The following is a 17,193-nucleotide window of genomic DNA, read 5'->3' on the forward strand; positions in this document are numbered from 1 at the left end:
CTGGGTTTGTACCAGCTGCCACTTCTGTAAGATTAATTCCTTCTCTCCCGGGCACTCGAGTGTTTCACGGGCAGTCGTGCCTGCACCCCACCGCACCTCAACACCTCGGGGTACCGGCCGGCGGGGCAGCCCGAGCGGAGCGGGGTGCGGGGCAGGCGGCAGCGGTGTGGGGCTCCCCCCTTCCCGGCTGCTCCCACAGGCGGCCGCGGTGCTGCGTGTCCCCGCGGTGCGTGTCCGAGTGCCAGATGCCAGCCATGGGGAAGCGGGGCGGGGGTAGGAACCCCCCGCCCCCGCCTGGGGTCCCGCGTGGGGCACCCAGCGCTGTTTGCAGCGGGACCGCGGGGGGGAGGGTGGCGGCGAGCGGGGACGGGGCGAAGCTCCGGCTCAGACGACGGCGAGGGTGGGGGGACCCCGGGGGGCGGCCCGGAGGTAACGTGGGGAGGAGGGCGGTGTTCCCGCAGGAGAAGCTGGAGCGGAGCAGGGCAGAGACCGAGGACCCGCCGCGAGTCGGTGCAGCACCGGGGGCTTCGCAGCGGTCCCGGCGTCGGGGGGAGCCACAGCGAGAAGCCAGCGAGTGAGGAGGGACAGGGTGGCTACTGGTGCGGCCCGAGGGCGTCCAGCGCCGGGGGCAGGATGAGACCCCCCCCGCCTCGGCAAACAGGGCGAGCGGGAGGTCCCAGGGACACCGGCCGGCTGAGTCCCGCCGCGGGAGGAAACGTCCCGCGGTCCCGGCAGGAGCAGGAGGAAAACGAAACGGGGGCGAGAAAGCGGGGGAGAGATGAAGCCCGGCGCGGGTGGGGCGGGGCGCGGCCCGGCGGCGCACGGGATGCCCAGCCCGGTTCGGCCTGGTTCATCGCGGTGCTCACACCTGCATTGCAGCAGTGGCGGGGCGGCGGAGCGCCGGAGCGCTGCCGGGCCGGCGGGCTCGGCTCTCGGCGCGGCGCTGCATTGCAGCACTGCAGGAGCCCCCTCCTTCCCCGCTCCCTTCTCCTCCCTCCGCCGCCGCTCGGCTCCGGAGGCCCAACCCGGGGCACGGTCCGGCTCCGCTCCCGCTCGCACGGGGGGCGTCTGCCGCCGCCGCGTCTTCCGCGTCGTGCTACAGCCGAGACACCCCCTCCCGCCCCCCGTCCCGGGAATGCAACCGTGGGGCGAGGGACATGCATCCACCCTCTGTGTCCCGTGGTGGTGTCTGTTGCCGCCGTTCATCAGCCCCCGGCCCGCCACGTCGGGGCATCCGCCGTCCTGCCCGCCGGTCCCCGCGCCGCCGGCACAGCCCCGCGGCTGGTCCCGGCCGCCGACTCGCCCCCCGTCCCGCCCTCCGCACCGGGTTCCCCGGCCTCGCGTGGACCAGGCACTGCCCGGCGCCGTCCCCACGAGGGTGTTTGGGCTGGTCCCGCGGGGAGCCGGTTTCACCACCGGGACCGGGCGGGGCTGAAGGGCGCTGTACCGGCCGGTCCAGGACTCGGGGTGGACCCTCCCCGACGGGACGGTCTCCCCCGGCCGTAGGGGCACTCGCGCTGCCCGTGGGGCGGGCGGAGGGAGGCGACCAGCACCGCGTCCCCGGCCCACCGGGGAGGGAGGTTGGTGACTCCGCTCCGGGCTCCTTCGCCCGGGGGACAGCGGCGCGGAGACCGGTGCCAGCCCTGCGTGAGTGGGTCGTGCGTGGACCCAGACAGCCACGACCCGCGGCTGCTGCGTGCGCGGGGCGCGAGGGGGAGAGGGGCGATCCCGGTGCGAAGGAGCCGGCGGCCGCCGGGCGTCCCGGGACCTGCCCCGCTGCCAGGTGCGGCGCGGCGGGGGCGGAGGGGAGCGGGGCCCCGGGTCGGGGCGGACATCGTGCCCAAGCACAACGGGGGCCCATTCCCAAGGCTCCCGCTCTGTCTCTGCTTTGGGAAAACGCCAGCACGGTAACAAAATGGCGGGGAAAGGGTGGGATTGTCACAGCGAGCCCTGCAGCGAAGCCCGGCCGGCCCTCGGCACCGCCCGACCGGGCTCAGGGCTTCCGTGCCGGCGGCAGGCAGCGGGGCGGGGAGCCCCCCCGGGCTGTGCTGCCGCCCGGCCCCGCCGCCCGGCAGAGCTCCGGTGGAGACGCAGCTGCAGAAAATGGCTGCTCGGCGGAGCCCGCTGAATCCTGCCATGGCGGGGAGGGGGGGGGGGGGGCGGCACGGAAGCGCCGCAGCCCTCCCCGCCGGCCGCGGCCCCCCCTGGGGAGCCCCAGGACGCGGGGGGCGGCCGGAGGCTCCGCGGAGCGGTGGGACCGGAGCGGAGCTCGCAGCGCGCCGTTGCCCTGGCGAGCGGTGCGGAGCCTCCCCGGCGGGGCCTCACCTGCGGCGCAGCGGGGGGCACCGGGCAGCCCGCCCCGATCGCGCCCGGCCCCCCGCGGCGCCGGGACGGCACGTGCCGGCAGCCCCCGCCCGGTGCCCGCCGAGGCGGAGGGCAGGGGCGGCTCCGAGCCCGGGGGCGGCGCGGCGGAGGGGCGGGCCGGTCCCCCCGCGGAGCCCGCCTTGCCGGAGGTGCCCCGCAGGCGCTCCCGCAGCGCCCGGTTTCGCGCTCGGTTTGAAATAAAATTAAAGAAATTATAATAAATTAAATAAAACCGGGGCGTGAGCGCGGGTGGGGGGACGCGGCGCTGCGCGACTGTGACTCGGCCATGGCACCGGCTCCGCGGCAAAGCCGCAACGAAAACTCGACCCCGCGGCCCCGCGCCGTCCCGCCGCCCCCCACCTGCCACGGCGGCGGCCCCCCGGCACCTGCCCGCGGGGCTGGAGCGGACACGCGTGGGTGCGCGGCTGGTGCTCTCCCTCCCGCAGCCGGAGGTTCGCTCCCGGCCCGTGTTTTTTTTTGTTGTTGTTTTTTTTTTGTTTTTTGTTTTTTTTCGGGGCGAGGGGACGTCCCAAAAATGTGGGAGCCGGGCTGGGGTGAGTCTCCCCCCTCCCGGGAGAGCGGTAGCAGGGGGTCCGCACCGTGGCGGAGGGGCACCGGGACTGCGCGCAGCCCGTGGCGTGCGCGGAAACCGCCGTCCCCGCCGTGCACGGTGTGAAGGACGGCGCTGCCTCCCGGGAAGGCCCCGCATGGTGTAACAACCCCCTCCGCCCCGTCCGCCCACCTCTGCGGGAGGAGGAGGAGGGGACCCGGCCCCGCAGACACAGCGAAGCCACCCCTGGTTTGTGTGCCCCGTATTGGGGTCACCGGTGTCCGCGCACCGCCGCGGCTCCCCGCTTCCCCTGCCCACGCGTGTCGCCACTCGGCGGAGCGGCGGAACAGGGGAGGCCGCCCCGTCCCGCCGCCTCTCCCGGCCCCACGGCCCCGCTGCGACCCTTCCTGCCGTGCCGCCGCCCCCGGGACGGACCCGGTCTCCTCCGTGACCCGCGTTGCGGGGACACGGCAGGGAGCGGCGGTCCCGCCGCACTTCGGCAGCGCCGTGGTCTCCCGCCGTGCCATCGGTGCCCACGGAAGACGGCGCTGCGTCCCCTCCTCCCGCAGCGTGCGGCGGGGCGGCCCGGCCGGTAGCCCCGGGGCGGGCAGGGAGCGGCGAGGTGGCACCGGGGGGCGCGGGCGGGGTCTCCCGCTGTGGGGGGGTGCACACTGGGGGAAGGGGGTGTCCCGTCGGGGGTCACTCGCGGGAGCGGAGGGGGGGGTCAGCCCCGTCCCCACGCCCCCGATGGGGGTCCCGGCCCCGCGGGGCGGGGGGGTGGTGTCGGGGCCATTCCACTCGTGAGAGCCGGTTGCTGCGATACCGACGGGCCAATGAGCGCTCACCAGCTCACCCCGGGCTCTGGCACCGCTTCCTTATATGGTGCGCGCCGTCCGCGGGGCGCCGCGCTCATCGCCATATAAGGGCATGAACCTAAATACAGCATCTACCTTGGGCGGGGTGGGCGGGGCCGGGGCGGTGGGCCGGGGCGGGCGGGGCGGGGCGGGAGGGGGCCGGGGACCGGGTCGGGCAGGGCCGGGCCCCGCCCCGGGGGAAGTCGCCGCCGGTCATTAGGTGGAATGCAAATGGGCCGCGTTTCACCTCTAATTGCTTTTGTTAAAAGCTGAGTCGCCGGGCCGCGCGCGGGCGGGCGGGCAGGGACAGGCAGGGCTGGCGGCAGGGCAGGGGTAGGGGCAGGGCCGGGCGGTTCCAGGTGCACCTCCATGTCATCTGTCACATCCCAGCTGAGATCCCCCACCCCGGGCCGTGCACCGCGGTCTGGCCCGCCTCGACGGGGCCGTCGGGTGGTCCTTGCCCACTCGTGGCGTTTCCGTGGCCGCCGGAGCCGCGAAGGAGCAGAGTAGTCCTTCCGCCGTCTTTGCGGGCCGAGCAGCGCGGCACCGGGGTGGGCGGCAGCAGCAGCGCGGGCGGGACGGAGCCGCCTCGGTTAGACGGGGACGGGGCGGGGGGGACGACAATGCCCTGAAGCGTTCACGTTTCCTCGCCCCACGCAGCGCTCGGGTCGGTTCCTCCTTCTCCCCCCTCGGCAAACAGCTCGTATTTATGTTCCTACAAATAATCAGCAAATTCAGAAACCCCGGAAACAAAAGGTCTTTTGTGCCGAGCGCTCGCAGCCCGGAGCGGGGCGATAAAGCGAGGTGTCGTGTCCCCCCCTCGCCTCGCCCTCGGGAGCGGCGCTTTCCTCGCACGGGTGGTTCGGTGCGACCCGCGGCTGCAGGGGGGCGGCCCCGGGGCCGGAGGTGACGAACGGCTCTCGGTGCATGGAAAACGGGGAGCGGGCGCTTTGCCGTGAGCGCTCCCCGCAGGGGGACCCGGGTGGAGACTCCGCCGCTCAGCCTCGCAGCAGCAGGGGGTGTGCTCGGGGCACACAGCCTCCCACCCCCTCCCCGGGCCCTGCCTGGGAGAGTGCCCCAGTGGCTGCGGGGACACGCGTGGGGCGGCAATGCCGACGCGGGAAACTCTCCAACGGTTCTCGGGTGTGTGCTCCGGGAAGGGACAGCGGCTGCTCGTCCCGTGGGGACTGCAGAAGCCTGCGGTGAGGGGCGGGCTCCCTGGGGCGGAGGGGGCGGCAGTGCCCCCCGGGGGTGACGGGAGTGCCGCCGGCTGAGCGGCGGTCGCAGCCGCCATTTCCAGTAGGACGGTGCCACCTATGGAAAGCACCTGGAATTAATCGGTCCGGCGGGGCCGCGCCGGGAAGCGTCGCGTTTCCGTGCGGCACCCTGGGGACGAGACCGGGCCGCGCCCGCCGCTCCCCGCACCCGTCCCTGGGGGCCGCACCGGGCCGGGCCCGGCCCGAGGGCGGCAGACGGGGTTCGGCCGCCCCGGTCGGCGGGGCCGCTGCTGTCCTTCAGCACCGCCGCCCCGGACTCGGCTGCCCCGAGGGAGGATGCTCGGCTCGGTCCCGGGGCGGCGGTGGGCTGCACCTCCCCGGGGCGGTCCCCTCGCCGGCTGGCTAAGGCCCTGGTAACCGGGAAATAACGACTAACGGGGCGGAGAGACGCTGTTCTGCCCACTGCCCCTGGTCCGGCTAGCGCAGCGCGGAACCGGGATCCCCCGACGTGGGGGCTCCGCGGAGTGCGTCCCACATGGGACCGAGCGCTGTCGCGGCGGCTCCATCCCGATGCTTGGAAAAGTGAGAGCAACGCCGGGCACCTGGACGGGGGGAACGGAGGAGGTCGGGAAGAAGGCTCCGAGACGGGCGGAACGCGGCAGCGGGGCCACACCAGTACGGGGAGGTGGGGGAAGCGCGGACCGCTCCGCACCCGCGCTATAGCGGTGCTCGGCGGCGGTGCCGAAGGAAGCTGCCTGACCCGGGGGAGCCTCCCCGGTCCTGCCTGTCCCAGCTGCCCGCCCCGCACACCCTGCCCGCACCCTTCCCCTTCTCGCTCCCCTCCGCGGCCCCGCCAGCCCCGCCGGGACCGGGGGAAGAGGCAGCAGCCGCGCCCTCCCGGGGTCCGCCGGGCCTGAGCCGTACCCACCGGGGCACGCTGCCTCCCCCCGCCAGCCCTGGGCGCCGGCGCCTCCGGGAGAGCCCTGCCCGAGGCTGAATTCGATGTCAAACACGTCGACACGAAAACTTCCTTGAATGGGAATTCCTGGGCTGCGGTGAGTGGGGACACAGCTGCCCGGACATCCCTGTCATCGCCCCTCGCCAGACCGGGTACCCCCGCGCTCCGAACAGCGGCTGACCCCGCGGCTCCACCGGCAGCAGCCCCGATGATACCGGGGGAATGCTGGGGGTCAGGGCGCACAGCAGCGCGGTGCCCCGAGGCAAAGAGGTGGGAAACGCTCGCGGTCCTGTCCCGCCAGTTGGCCGCAGCTCCGCGTACGGCCCCGTCTCCGGACCCGCCCTCGGTCCTGGGGGGTCCGATCGTGCCCCCTCCCGCGTGGGGTGCAGGTGTCGCAGCCCGGGGTCGGTCGCTGCCTCCCCGCTTCGCCCCGAGTTGCTCGGAAACGAAAAGGCACCGTCCCGGCGGGAGGGCTGCCCCCCAGCCCAGGGCAGAGCCGGCGGCCGGCGGTCCCGCGGGGTCCTCCGGTTCGCGCCCGCCTCGCCGGGACAGCCCGGTACCGCCCCGGGGGGGCGTGGATTTACCCCGAGTCTCGTCCCGGCTCCGTTCAGCCATTGGTGGAGGGAATCGTTTTCCCACCCGGCTAGAGAATGGGACCGGGCCAGGAAGAAGCCCGGAGCCGAACGGGGCGGCGGGGCAGATCGGGAACCCGGGGTCGGCCGCCCCGAGGGGGCGGGGGTGTGTGTGGTGTGTCCACGCACGCAGGGATCTCGCGTGGAATGGGGCTCCAGGGCGCGCCCTACCCTGCCCGGCGGTACCCGCGGGGCTGCGGGATGCCTCCTCCGGGGCACAAGGTCCGGCCCGGCCGCAGCGTCGGTTCTGCCGAGGGGGCGAGTTGCTCTGTCCCCGCTTCCCCTCCCCCCCCCCCGCGGTCTCAGCGTTGGAGCCACGCTCTGGTCGCCCACGAGAAGGGGACTCGGGGGGAACGCGACCGTGGCATAACCGGGTCTCCGACAGGCACTGGCATTCTCGGTCTCCCGGGAAGCCCGGCCAGACGGGGAGCTGGGCTGGATCCTGGCCGTCCGTGGCGTGAGTGTCCGTGGGACGGAGCCGCTTCTGAAGCACGGTCACCGGAGCGCACGGGAAGCCGCGGGAAAGAGCCCGGCTGCGGCGCAGGGATCGATCGTGCCGGCGGTTGGGTCGGAGCCAGCTCCCTCCCACCCCGCGGCCGCCCCCGGCTCAGCCGCGCTCGGACACCCGTGCTCGCCCCGCCGCCCCCACGCGCGGCCCCGGGAGGGGCAGTAGCCCTCCGGTTTCGTTGCAAAGCTCGCAGCCGTGAAAGCCCCCTGCGCAGCGAGAAACGAGGGGGGAGCCGGGCACTCTACCCCGGGGAGCCCCGCTGGGCCCCGAGGAGCTCATCGCACGAGTACGGGCTGGGGGAGCAGAGATCCGGCGGCCGACGGGCGGATTTGGGGTCAAACGGGCGGAAACGGGGTTTGCCGCGGCGGCACACGCCCTCGGCGGGCCGGAGCCGTCCCCGAATCCGCGCCGAGCCCCGCGACTGCGGAGCAGGGCCGTGGCCGGGCCGGGCCGGCGGGGGCGCGGGAGGCGAGCGGTCGCCCCCAGGCCGAGAGCTCGTGGGGCGCCCAGGCAGCTTTTGCCGTTGACCTCGGGAGCGCGGAGGGCCCGTGCCCGGGCTCCGTTCCTGCTCCCGGTGGCCCGGCCGGGGGCGGGGGGGGGGGGGGGGGGGGGGGGGGGGGGGGGCGGCCGCAGCGCCTCCGGCCTCTGGAGAGGGGGTCCCCGGGCCCCCTCCGGCCGCGGAAGGAACTTCCCGGGAGAACCGGGGCCGGTCCCGCCCGCCGCTGTCTCGTCCCACCGCGCCGGGGCGGCTCCGTCCAGCTTCTCCTTCCGGGCCAAGACGCTCCCCCCCCGAGAAGCCGCAGCCTCGGCCCTGGCTCGCCCACGGCCCGGGGTCTCCGGCCGGACCCCCACGCAGCGGCGGTCGCTCCCCGCTGCTTTCCCTGTGCCATTCTCGTTTGCGTCTCGCTTTCTTCCTGCCCCCGCCCCCTCGCACCGCACCGCAACCGGGGACCCAGCCCCGGCCCCGCGCGGATCCCGCGTGGGTCACTGCGGGGGACGGAGCGATTCCCTCCGCTGATACCGGCGTGGGGGGCGGCCAGAGCCGCGGCCTCTCCGTTCTCCGCCCCCACGCGTGTCTGTGGGGCTCCGCGGGGCCGCGTAGCTCCGTGCAGGCGACGGGGCAGAGGCGGTTGCTGAGCCTGGAGCTCCGGGGCGTCGGTGCGGGGTGGCTCGGCTCCGAGACCGCACTTCTCACCTGCACCGGGACACCGGCGGCGAAGGTGAGGGGCAAACACCCGGTTCCGCGGGGAGAAGCCCCCCCCCGGCCACGGGGATGGGCCCCGCTGCGCCGCCGCGGATGCTGCCCCGGGAGCACCGAGCAGCGGACCAGGCGGCGGCGGCGGCACCGTCGAGCTATGGAGGACGATACGACCCCCCGCACGACCCCCCCCTAGCCCCGCTCCTCCCCCTCGTCGGTCCTTGCGCCTGCAGCCCCCGGGTCTCTCTTCTGCGCGGCGCCTTCCCGGGAGCGGGATCCGGGCCGCCGCGTCCACGCCAATTCACGAGCCGCCCCGCGACCTGCCTTAATTAGTAACGATTAATTCGGCATTAACGAAACACTCGCCGGGACGCCGCTCGCCGGGGGCCGGGAGGGCGCGGGGGGGGTGCGCTCCCCACGTCCGGCCCCTCCGCACCAGCCCCGCTCCGCGCCCCGCGCCGGGCCGGGCACTCCGCGCAAAACCCGCGGCCGCGTGGGGCTGGGAGCCCACGGGAGATAACGATCCCCGCGACGGGGACAAAGCCGGTGCCCTCCGGTCCCCGCTGCCGGTCCCGGCGTACTCCGGGGTCCGTGGCGCGAAGGCAAGTGCCCGGTAGCCCCTGCACCGAGCGGGCGCACGGGGGAGACGGTTCCGCAGCCACGCTGCCCTCGCCGTTCCCGCCGCCACGCTGCCCTCGCCGTTCCCGCCGCGGGTGACCCGGCGCGCCCCCTCCGGCGGTAAACCTCAGCGAGACTGGAGCCCCGGGACGAGGCAAGCGCGGTCTCGTTTACCGGCGAGGAGGCGCAGCCGGTTCCTCGGGGCCTCGCCCGCCTTGGGGTCTCCCACGCGTGAACGCGGCGGCCGCCGAGCCCCGCTCCCCCTTAGCGGAAGAGAGCGTGAGACGGCGGCGGGGAGGGGGGGGGGGAGCGGGGGCAGATCCACGGGAGGTCTCGCCTGGCCTCGTCGCACGGGAATGGGGCCGCAGAAGCCCACTCGGCACCGGCCCGCGGGTCCCACTCGCGGGGCATTCCCGGGGCGGCGGCGCTGCCCCCGGGCGCGGGAACTGCTTCACGCCACGGGACGGGAGTGCTGCCAGGACCCTCCGGAGCCTCCCCGCGACGGTCCCGAGGGCGTCGGTTTGGGACCCTGCCCCGCTGAGGGCCGGTGACCGGTCGCTTGGTCCCTCCGGTACCCCGGAGGCTGGATCCGTCCCCCGCGGATCGCCGCCCCGACACGCGTGTCCCGGTCTTCCGTGGCCACCTCGGGGATGGACGCGTGGCGGGAGAAGGTGACGCCTGCCAGGTGGGACGCGGTGCAGCGGGGCGAGAGGGGGCCCGGGGGAGGTCCCGGTACCGGCTGGCAGCCCTGCAGTGTCACCCGCGCTTCCATGCCGCTTTGCTGACAGGTGACAAATCCCGCGTGGGACCGCCCCCCCCTGGCCCCGGGGCCACCCCCGGGCAGCGGAGCCGAGGGCTGCCGGTTCGGGGAAAGAAGAGGCCGCTGAGCTCCGGTGCGCCGGTACTACTCGCTCCGCCGGTAAAGCAGCAGCGGCGCCGAGCGGCCCGCGGGACCGCGTGTCTCCGTGGACGCTCGTCACAACCGCGGTGCTGCGTGAGCGCTCCCGCCTCCGACACCGTTCCCTTTGTCCGAGCACCGGGCCAGGCCGGGCCGCAGAGCACCGGCAAACGCTCCGCGAACCGCCCCCCCCTCCCCGCCCCGGTTCGCCCCGTCCAGGTGCTGTGGCAGGGGCCGGCCCGCCCCTTCCGCGGAGCTGAGGGAGGCGGCGGCGGCGGCGACATCGCTTCCCGGGGCGCCTTTGTGCTCCGCTCCCCCCCGCCGCGTCCCCCCCCCCCCCCCCCCCCCCCCGCACCCCTCCCACCCCCCGGGGCCTTCCCCTCCCTCCTCCCGGAGAGGGGCGTGGCGTAGGCGTGCGCGTGGGGGGTGTGGGGGCGTGGCACCCCGCGCGCCCCCGGCGCCGAGCCCCGCCCCGTGCGCTCATCGGGACGCGGCGCACGTCGGGGGTGGGCGGGGCGGCGGCGCGAGCCAATGCGGCGCGGGCGGAATATTCCACCCGGCTCCGCCAGCAACAAGTGCGGGGGGGGGGGGGGGGGGGGGGGGCGAGGGGAGGGGAACGGCGGGGGGCGGGGGGGCGGGGGACGGCCGCGGCGCTGACGTCAGCGGGCGGAGTATTATGGTCTGGGCTGCGCTGGCGGCTGCCTGTGTGCTGCGAGCGGCCGCGTAAACATGGAGCTCTCGGCCGTCGGGGAGCGCGTCTTCGCGGCCGAGGCCCTCCTCAAGCGCCGCATCCGCAAAGTAGGTGCCCACCCCCCGCCTCCCCGCGCCCCTGGACCTGCCGCTCCCCCCGCTCCCCCCCCTCCCCACCGCCACCCCCACCCCCCCCACCCCCCCCTCCCGGCCCCGCCGCCGCCGCTGCGGCGGCCCCGGCCCGGTTGCGGTTGCGCTGGGGGCGGCTCTTTCTCCTCCCCGCCGCATGCCCGGGCGCTCCCCGCCGGCGGGGCGGGCGTGCTCCGCAGCTGCCCGCCTCCCTGCGCACCCCCGGGGGGGTTTTGGGGGGATTTTTTTTTTTTTTTAAATCATCAATATTTTTTTTTTGTTGCGCCCACCCCGCCCCCCGCGTGTTTTCGACGCGGGCGCAGGTTTGTGGCACGCGTGGAGTCGCGGGTGTCTCTCCGTGGCGGGCGTTTATCGCTATTTTCCTCCATGCATATTTATATTTTTCTCCTTTGCATCTGCAGGGGCGCATGGAATATCTCGTAAAATGGAAGGGCTGGTCTCAGAAGTAAGTCGGCCGTTTGTCCGTAGGGCCCTGCAGCCGGGGAGGGCTGGGGGGGCGCGGGGGGGGGGGGGGGCGCGGGGGGGGCTGGCCGGCCGGAGCCCTGGGCTCCCATTGTAGCAGAAAGGGAAACTTGGGTCCCTTCTTTTGATGCCCCCTGTTTTTCATTGTATTTATCTATTTTGCCTTGTTTCTGGCTCCTCATGCCGCTCCCTCTCTCTGTGCCCGCCTCCCCAGGTACAGCACTTGGGAACCCGAGGAGAACATCCTGGATGCCCGGCTGCTCGCAGCCTTCGAGGAAAGGTACAAGGCCTTTGCCAGCCGTAGCTGTTGCGCTTGTAAATATGTTGCTGTCTTGTAGCTATGCTGAATTGAAGCTTTGGTTTTTTTGACACCTCTAGGGAGCGAGAAATGGAGCTATATGGGCCCAAAAAGCGAGGCCCCAAGCCCAAAACCTTCCTGTTAAAGGTAAGGAGGCCGGAGCCCCGCGCGTGCCGGTGCCGGCCAGGGCTGCGTGCCGAGGCGGGGAGCAGGGGGTCCCTCTGCGGCCCCCACAGAGGATGCTCCTGGCGAAGGCGGCCTCTTGCTTTGTAAGTCGTAATTATGCAGCCGGATGGCAGGATAATAAAGTCACTGGTTGATTTATCTTCTTTGCAGGCCCAGGCGAAAGCAAAAGCCAAAACCTATGAATTCCGCAGTGACTCTTCCAGGGGCATCCGGGTGCCGTATCCCGGCAGGTCCCCCCAGGAGCTGGGCTCCACGTCCCGGGCTAGGGAAGGACTGAGAAACATAGCCCTGGCTCCCCAGGGCAGCTCCAGCGCCAGCAGCCCCAAGGGAGACGGCATCCGGGACCGGGTGATCCGCGTGGAGGAGAAACCCGGAGAGACCCCGAAAAAGAGAGGCCCGAAGCCCAGGAAGGAGCTTTACAAGGACCTGGCGGAGACTCTGGATGCCTCCAAGAGGAAACTGGGGGACCCAGGGGACAAGGTGGGGGACTACCTGAAGGCCAGGAAGATGGAGGAGGCGGCGGCGGGGGCAGCCAAGTTCAGCTCGGGACACAGCGTCATCCAGCTGGCCAGGCGGCAGGACCCCGACCTCCCCGGCGCCCTGCCCGGCCCCAACCGAGCCGAGGTGGGTGCCAAGCTGGGAGCTGCCGAGCCCTACCCTCCCCGGCTGGCCAAGCACCGGGCGGACTTTCTGGACCCCAAGGGGCAGGGGGGGCTGGACCCCGGCGGGCCCAAGCTCCTGCATGGCGCGGTGAGCCCGGGTGCCATGGGCAGCCTGTACCGTGACGGCGTGGGGGGCCAGGTGGGGCGGCCTTCCCTCATTGCCAGGATCCCCGTCTCCAGGATCCTGGGGGACCCCGAGGAGGAGTCCTGGAGCCCCTCCCTTAACAACCTGGAGAAGGTGGTGGTAACTGATGTGACCTCTAACTTTTTGACCGTCACCATCAAGGAGAGCAGCACGGACCAAGGATTCTTCAAAGAGAAGCGATGAGTTTGTCAGAGGTGGTGCTGGAGTTTTCTTTGGTCAGATTCAGACAAAAGCTTGGGTAGAGCTTGGTGGGGCTTTTATTTTTTTGTTGGTTTTTTTTTTCTTTCTTTCTTTTTTTTTTTTTTTTTGCCCTGGAGAGGATTTAGAAACTGTCCTAAATTCATTAACTTTTTTTTTTACGTCTCACATTTCGTTGGAAAGATTATCTCTAGAGTTATATTTTCTATTAGATGTAAATATGTTATTTAAGAAAAAATGCTTATATATATCTATATATATATATTTCAACTCTGAGTTGTTTTATTTAAATGGAGACAACAGTGACTGCTCAGTTGCTCTTAGAAAGGACAATAAAACTGAGAACTAACAGAGTTCACGCATCTGTTGCAGGAGCCGGTGTACATAACGAACAATGTTCATAGCTGATTATGTTCTGGGTTTTTTTAACTATTATTTTTCATATGATGCTATGGATGGTGGAGGGGGAAGTGTTCCTCCCTCGGAGGGCAAAGTGCCCTGATTTCTTGATTGTGATATAAGGTGTTGCTTGTACAATCAAGTGTGCTGTATCCAGAACTGTTGCCCTTGACAGCTAAAGTAAGCACTTGAATTTACAGTATTGTTGGGGAGGGGGTGTTTCCAGTCTAACGAGAAAAATAGTGTTGCTACGAAGTCGGGGCGGGGAAAAGCAGAAATCCGTAAAAAGGCTAAAACTGTTCTAGTGGAGTATTAACTTGAATTACCTTTTCTTGTGAAGGAAGAGGAAGTTTGTGTGTGTAAGGTTCCTGAGAGGGGTGATACTGAAATGCACTTTAATAGAGTTGTCGTAGCAGTTGTGGGAGATGGGACTGAGCTGAGAATCTGTTTTCATTTTGTCTGGTTGCTTGATTCTGTTCCCCCACCCACTTAAAAAAGGAAAAAAAAAAAAAAAAAAACCCAACAAAAACCCCCTCTGTTTACATTCCTGAAATGCCAGAGAGGTTGGGGAGGGTAGCATGTCACTGCCCATATTTAGATGCTTTATATCACTATAGAAAGTGGGTTATTATTTTATTTCATTTTTTTCCCCCAAACACGGTTCACTTCAGACTGTGGGAAGGCCCCAGATAAAGTGTTCTGTAACATCTGCAGCTCTGACGAATCCCAGAGCCACCTTTATGCATTCAGGGACAATAAATATTTCCCTTTTCTTATGCTGGTTAAACAATAGCCAAGAGGCGAAGTATTCCCGCGCAGCAGCCCTGCTGACTTGGGTGGCGTTCAGCGCTCGAGGGGTGGCTTCTCCCGGCTCTGCTGCGCTTCTCCCCGCGCTGGGGCAGGGGTTTGGGGGCTCTGAGCTCTCAGCCCCTGGCTCCGCTTGCTCCCTCTCCCCCAGCCTGGCCTGGGCTGTGGTTGGGGCTGAGGTGGCGCTGGTGGCCCCAGCCCAAGGCCTTGGCCGAGCATCCCGGGGTTGGAAAGCACAAATGTGGCCAGCAGCAGTCAAGGGCTGGGGTCACCCTCGTCCCTCCGAGCTGAGCCGAGCTCCTGAAGGCTCCCGGTTCGGGGGGCTGACGGGCAGGGAATGGGGCTGGGGTGAGGAGCAGCCCTGTGCCACTGGGCCCATCTGTGCTCTACCTTGCTCAGTCCCCTTCCCCGTCCTTCTGGGACCTCTGTCAGGTGGCCTAGCAGGAGGATGCTGTATTGACTGTACAAAGGGAGCCATGTCTGTCAGTTCTGTTGGCCTTTTTTTTTTCTGTTTGTTTGTCTGTGTGTTTTTGGTTTTTTTTTTTTTTTTTTGAGGTGTATTTTGTAAAATTGAGATTTTTTAACTTGGTTTGTACGAAGAACCGACGTGCTGGTTTTGGTGCCAGGGGCAGCCGACACGGGCCACGTGTGTTGTTGGAGGGACGATGATGGGATTGAGTTGCCCGTCCTCCCAGGCCGAGGCTGGAGGATGCCTCCCTTCCCAAAAGAGCCCGGAGCTGCGCTCCTGCCCTGCCGCGATGCACTGGGGTTTGGTGTCCTTTGCTCCAGCCCTGCGGGTACGTGTGTGCATCCTGCCACGCATGTCTAGGGGGCAAGACATACATGTGGGTATATATGTGTGTATGTATATAGCGACGTATATACTGAGTGTGTGTGCGTGGGGGGGGTGTGTGCGTGTGAATTATTTAAATCTAAGACTTGTACAAAACTGATTTGGCTAAATCTCAGTCTCAGAAAGTGAAGCTTAACTACGTGTCTTCTGCCAGCCGTGAATGTCCATATGAGACTTGCTTTTTATGTGAGTTTAAATATATACTTTGTAAATAGAAACGCGTCTGTCTTCCCTTTGTGGCCCTGGGGCGGGGGGGCCGGGGGGTGCCGGGGAGCAGCGTGGGCTTGGCGCTGGGGCCCCGACGGGGCGGGCGGCCCCGCATCCCCCCTCTGCCTGGGCGGGCTGGGGGCTGCGGCCGTGCGAGGCTGGAGCCGGGATCTGACGGGGGGGGGGGGGGTAGATGGGAGTCCAAGGTGTCCCCGGGCCGTCCTCGCGGGGGGCTCCCGCGGTGCCCGGACGGGGCGGCGGCAGAAACAGCCGCTGCTCCGCCGCCGGGGAAGGCGCCCGGCTACCGGGCCGGACCGCGGCGTTGCCCCGGGCCGCGGCTCTCCGCCTTTCCGACGGGGCGGGTAGTGCGGCGGGGGGGGCGAGTCGGGCTCCGGGGCGTCGCGGCCGCCCCTGCCCGGCGAGCCCGGCCTTTGTATTCAAATCTGCCCTGGCCGCGCAGGCGGGGGGGGGGGGGGGGGGGGGGGCGGTGGGTTTTGGTGGGTTTTTTTTAAGCTGTGTCCTCATTAACCTCCTTTTTCTGCTCCGCCGGGTGAAAGGCGCGGACCCCGCACTATGGGAGCTGTCAGCGGCTGGGCGCGGAAAATGAGGGTCGAGGAGGAGCGGGAGAAAGGGCCGCACAATGGCGCCTTTCTCCCCCGGCCCAGCGGGGGGGCCCTTTCACACGGGCCGCGGCGGGGCCCCCGGCGGGGCGGGCGCGGAGGGAGGCGGGGGGGGGGGGGGGCGACCGGCTGGCTTCCGTAGGAGCCGACACCCCCCTGCTACCCCTCGCCCCCGGGGCTCTGCTCCCACCCCCGCCTCCGACGGCAACCCCGACGGCGGGTGCCAGTCCCGCAGGTGGGGGGCGGCCGGGCTGAGCGAAGGCACCTGGGACCCCCCCCCCGCCCCTGGCAGGCGCAGCTCTGGCCGTCGCGGCCCCGGTAGAAGCTGAGCCCGGGGCGGGGGCCGCGTCCACCCCGGACCCTCGGGGGGGGGGTTGGAGCGGGGTGGGGGGTGGTTGCCCGGCTCCGGGTCCCCTCAGCATTGCGCACCCCCAGCCCGGGCGTCCTGCGGCAGCCCGGGGGCAGGGGCAGGAACACGGTGTGTGTCCCCCCCTCCCCGGAGCGGTGCCCGTGGGGTGGGGGGAGTGTGGGGGGTGTGGCCGCAAAGTTTAACAAAAAATTTATTGATACGCTAAAAAAGAGCAGTTGAAAAGCCCTACCACTCCCCGCAACCCTCTCCTGGTGTTTTCCTGCAAACAAATGAGAGCAGCCTGGAGGGCGGGGGGCTGCGCCAGCCGGAGAGGCCCGGAGCCCCAGAAAACGGCCCAAAGCGCAGGGGAGGTGCCGGGAGGGCGGCCGAGGCCCCGCGGAGCGCAGCCCCCAGCCCCACGCTGCTGACGGGCTGGGTGCCCGTCCTGCCCCACAAAGCCCTTGCGCTTTCCCAGGGTAACAACATCTCCAACTTTTGTTCTCTGGAAATAAAAGCAAACAAACAGCTGTAGTTTAAAGCAATTATAAGTGTCATACAGGAACGATTTGGCTCTCTCTTTAATTAAAACATACAAATCAGACCAGTGACTGGCACAAGTTACAAGAACAATTGTTTGTTTTCACCCATCCCTCAATTTGTTTCAGTAAAAACCTCTCCGGCTCTGGAGCCCTTCACACCCAGCTCAGAAACTCAATGCAAACCAACCCCCCTAAACTATCCCCATCCCTCCAGGAGCTCCAGGGTTTTTTTGGTACAAAATATATATATAAAAATAGACTAAGTTTCTAGGGAAGATGGCTGAATTGGCCACCTCTTCCAGTCCAATGGAAAACAACAAGTATGCTTAACGAGATTATGCCTGGAGAAAATATCCATTCAATATACAACTACTGCAGGACTTTCCACATCGGAAACCCCTTAGAAAATGACAAGTAACAAACCTTTAATTGGCTGTTTGACACACGGCTGAACACTCCAACCCATAGCAGCAAACTTAAAATGAAAAAAAAAAAGGTAGACCTTGAATACTAATGGTGGTGACTGGTAAACAGGGTCTGCACCAGCTTTCAACCCCTGTCCACAAAAGATTACAGTAAATCACTCACATAATGTGCCTTTGAGAGGCAAACTCCAACAGGAACCGTTCGCTCAGATACCCCAGCGCTGCTGGGAGAGCCCAGATCCTGCAGCAGGAGGTGAGGAAGGGGCTGGGGAAGGAGCGCAGGAGGAGATGAAGGTTGGAATAATTTCTGGATTATCATTTTCACCATCCTTAGACCTTTGGAATTGAACCCGCTGGTGAGCAAAAGGCACAAGAGCAAGTGGCAACAGCAGAGTCCTGCCACTAC

The 17,193-nt window shown here is 68.4% G+C and overlaps 1 protein-coding gene across 2 annotated transcripts; it reads left to right on the plus strand.

Moving 5' to 3' along the window:
• Positions 1 to 10,505: 10,505 nt before the first annotated feature.
• Positions 10,506 to 12,751, plus strand: CBX8 (chromobox 8). Of its 2 annotated transcripts, none has more exons than XM_086473612.1 (5): positions 10,506 to 10,595; positions 11,039 to 11,082; positions 11,314 to 11,379; positions 11,454 to 11,544; positions 11,734 to 12,751. In XM_086473612.1, exons 1-5 carry the CDS (start codon positions 10,527 to 10,529, stop codon positions 12,571 to 12,573), a joined length of 1,110 nt encoding a protein of 369 aa, XP_086329738.1. In that variant the 5' UTR covers positions 10,506 to 10,526; the 3' UTR covers positions 12,574 to 12,751. The 2 variants fall into 2 exon arrangements, with proteins under 2 accessions (XP_086329738.1, XP_086329739.1); XM_086473613.1 differs by having other exon boundaries at positions 11,478 to 11,544.
• The last annotated feature ends 4,442 nt before the right edge of the window (positions 12,752 to 17,193 follow it).

Source organism: Leptosomus discolor, chromosome 15 (genome assembly GCF_034619465.1).
Source record: "Leptosomus discolor isolate bLepDis1 chromosome 15, bLepDis1.hap2, whole genome shotgun sequence".
Taxonomy (NCBI): Eukaryota; Metazoa; Chordata; class Aves; order Leptosomiformes; family Leptosomidae; genus Leptosomus; species Leptosomus discolor.

What these genes read in the sequence shown, in the direction of transcription:
- CBX8 (XM_086473612.1), top strand. Translation starts at nt 10,527, where the DNA reads ATGGAGCTCTCGGCCGTCGGGGAGCGCGTCTTCGCGGCCGAGGCCCTC. An exon ending in TCAAGCGCCGCATCCGCAAA is followed by an intron (nt 10,596 to 11,038) that starts GTAGGTGCCCAC and finishes TTGCATCTGCAG; the next exon opens with GGGCGCATGGAATATCTCGT. An exon ending in CCAAAACCTTCCTGTTAAAG is followed by an intron (nt 11,545 to 11,733) that starts GTAAGGAGGCCG and finishes TCTTCTTTGCAG; the next exon opens with GCCCAGGCGAAAGCAAAAGC.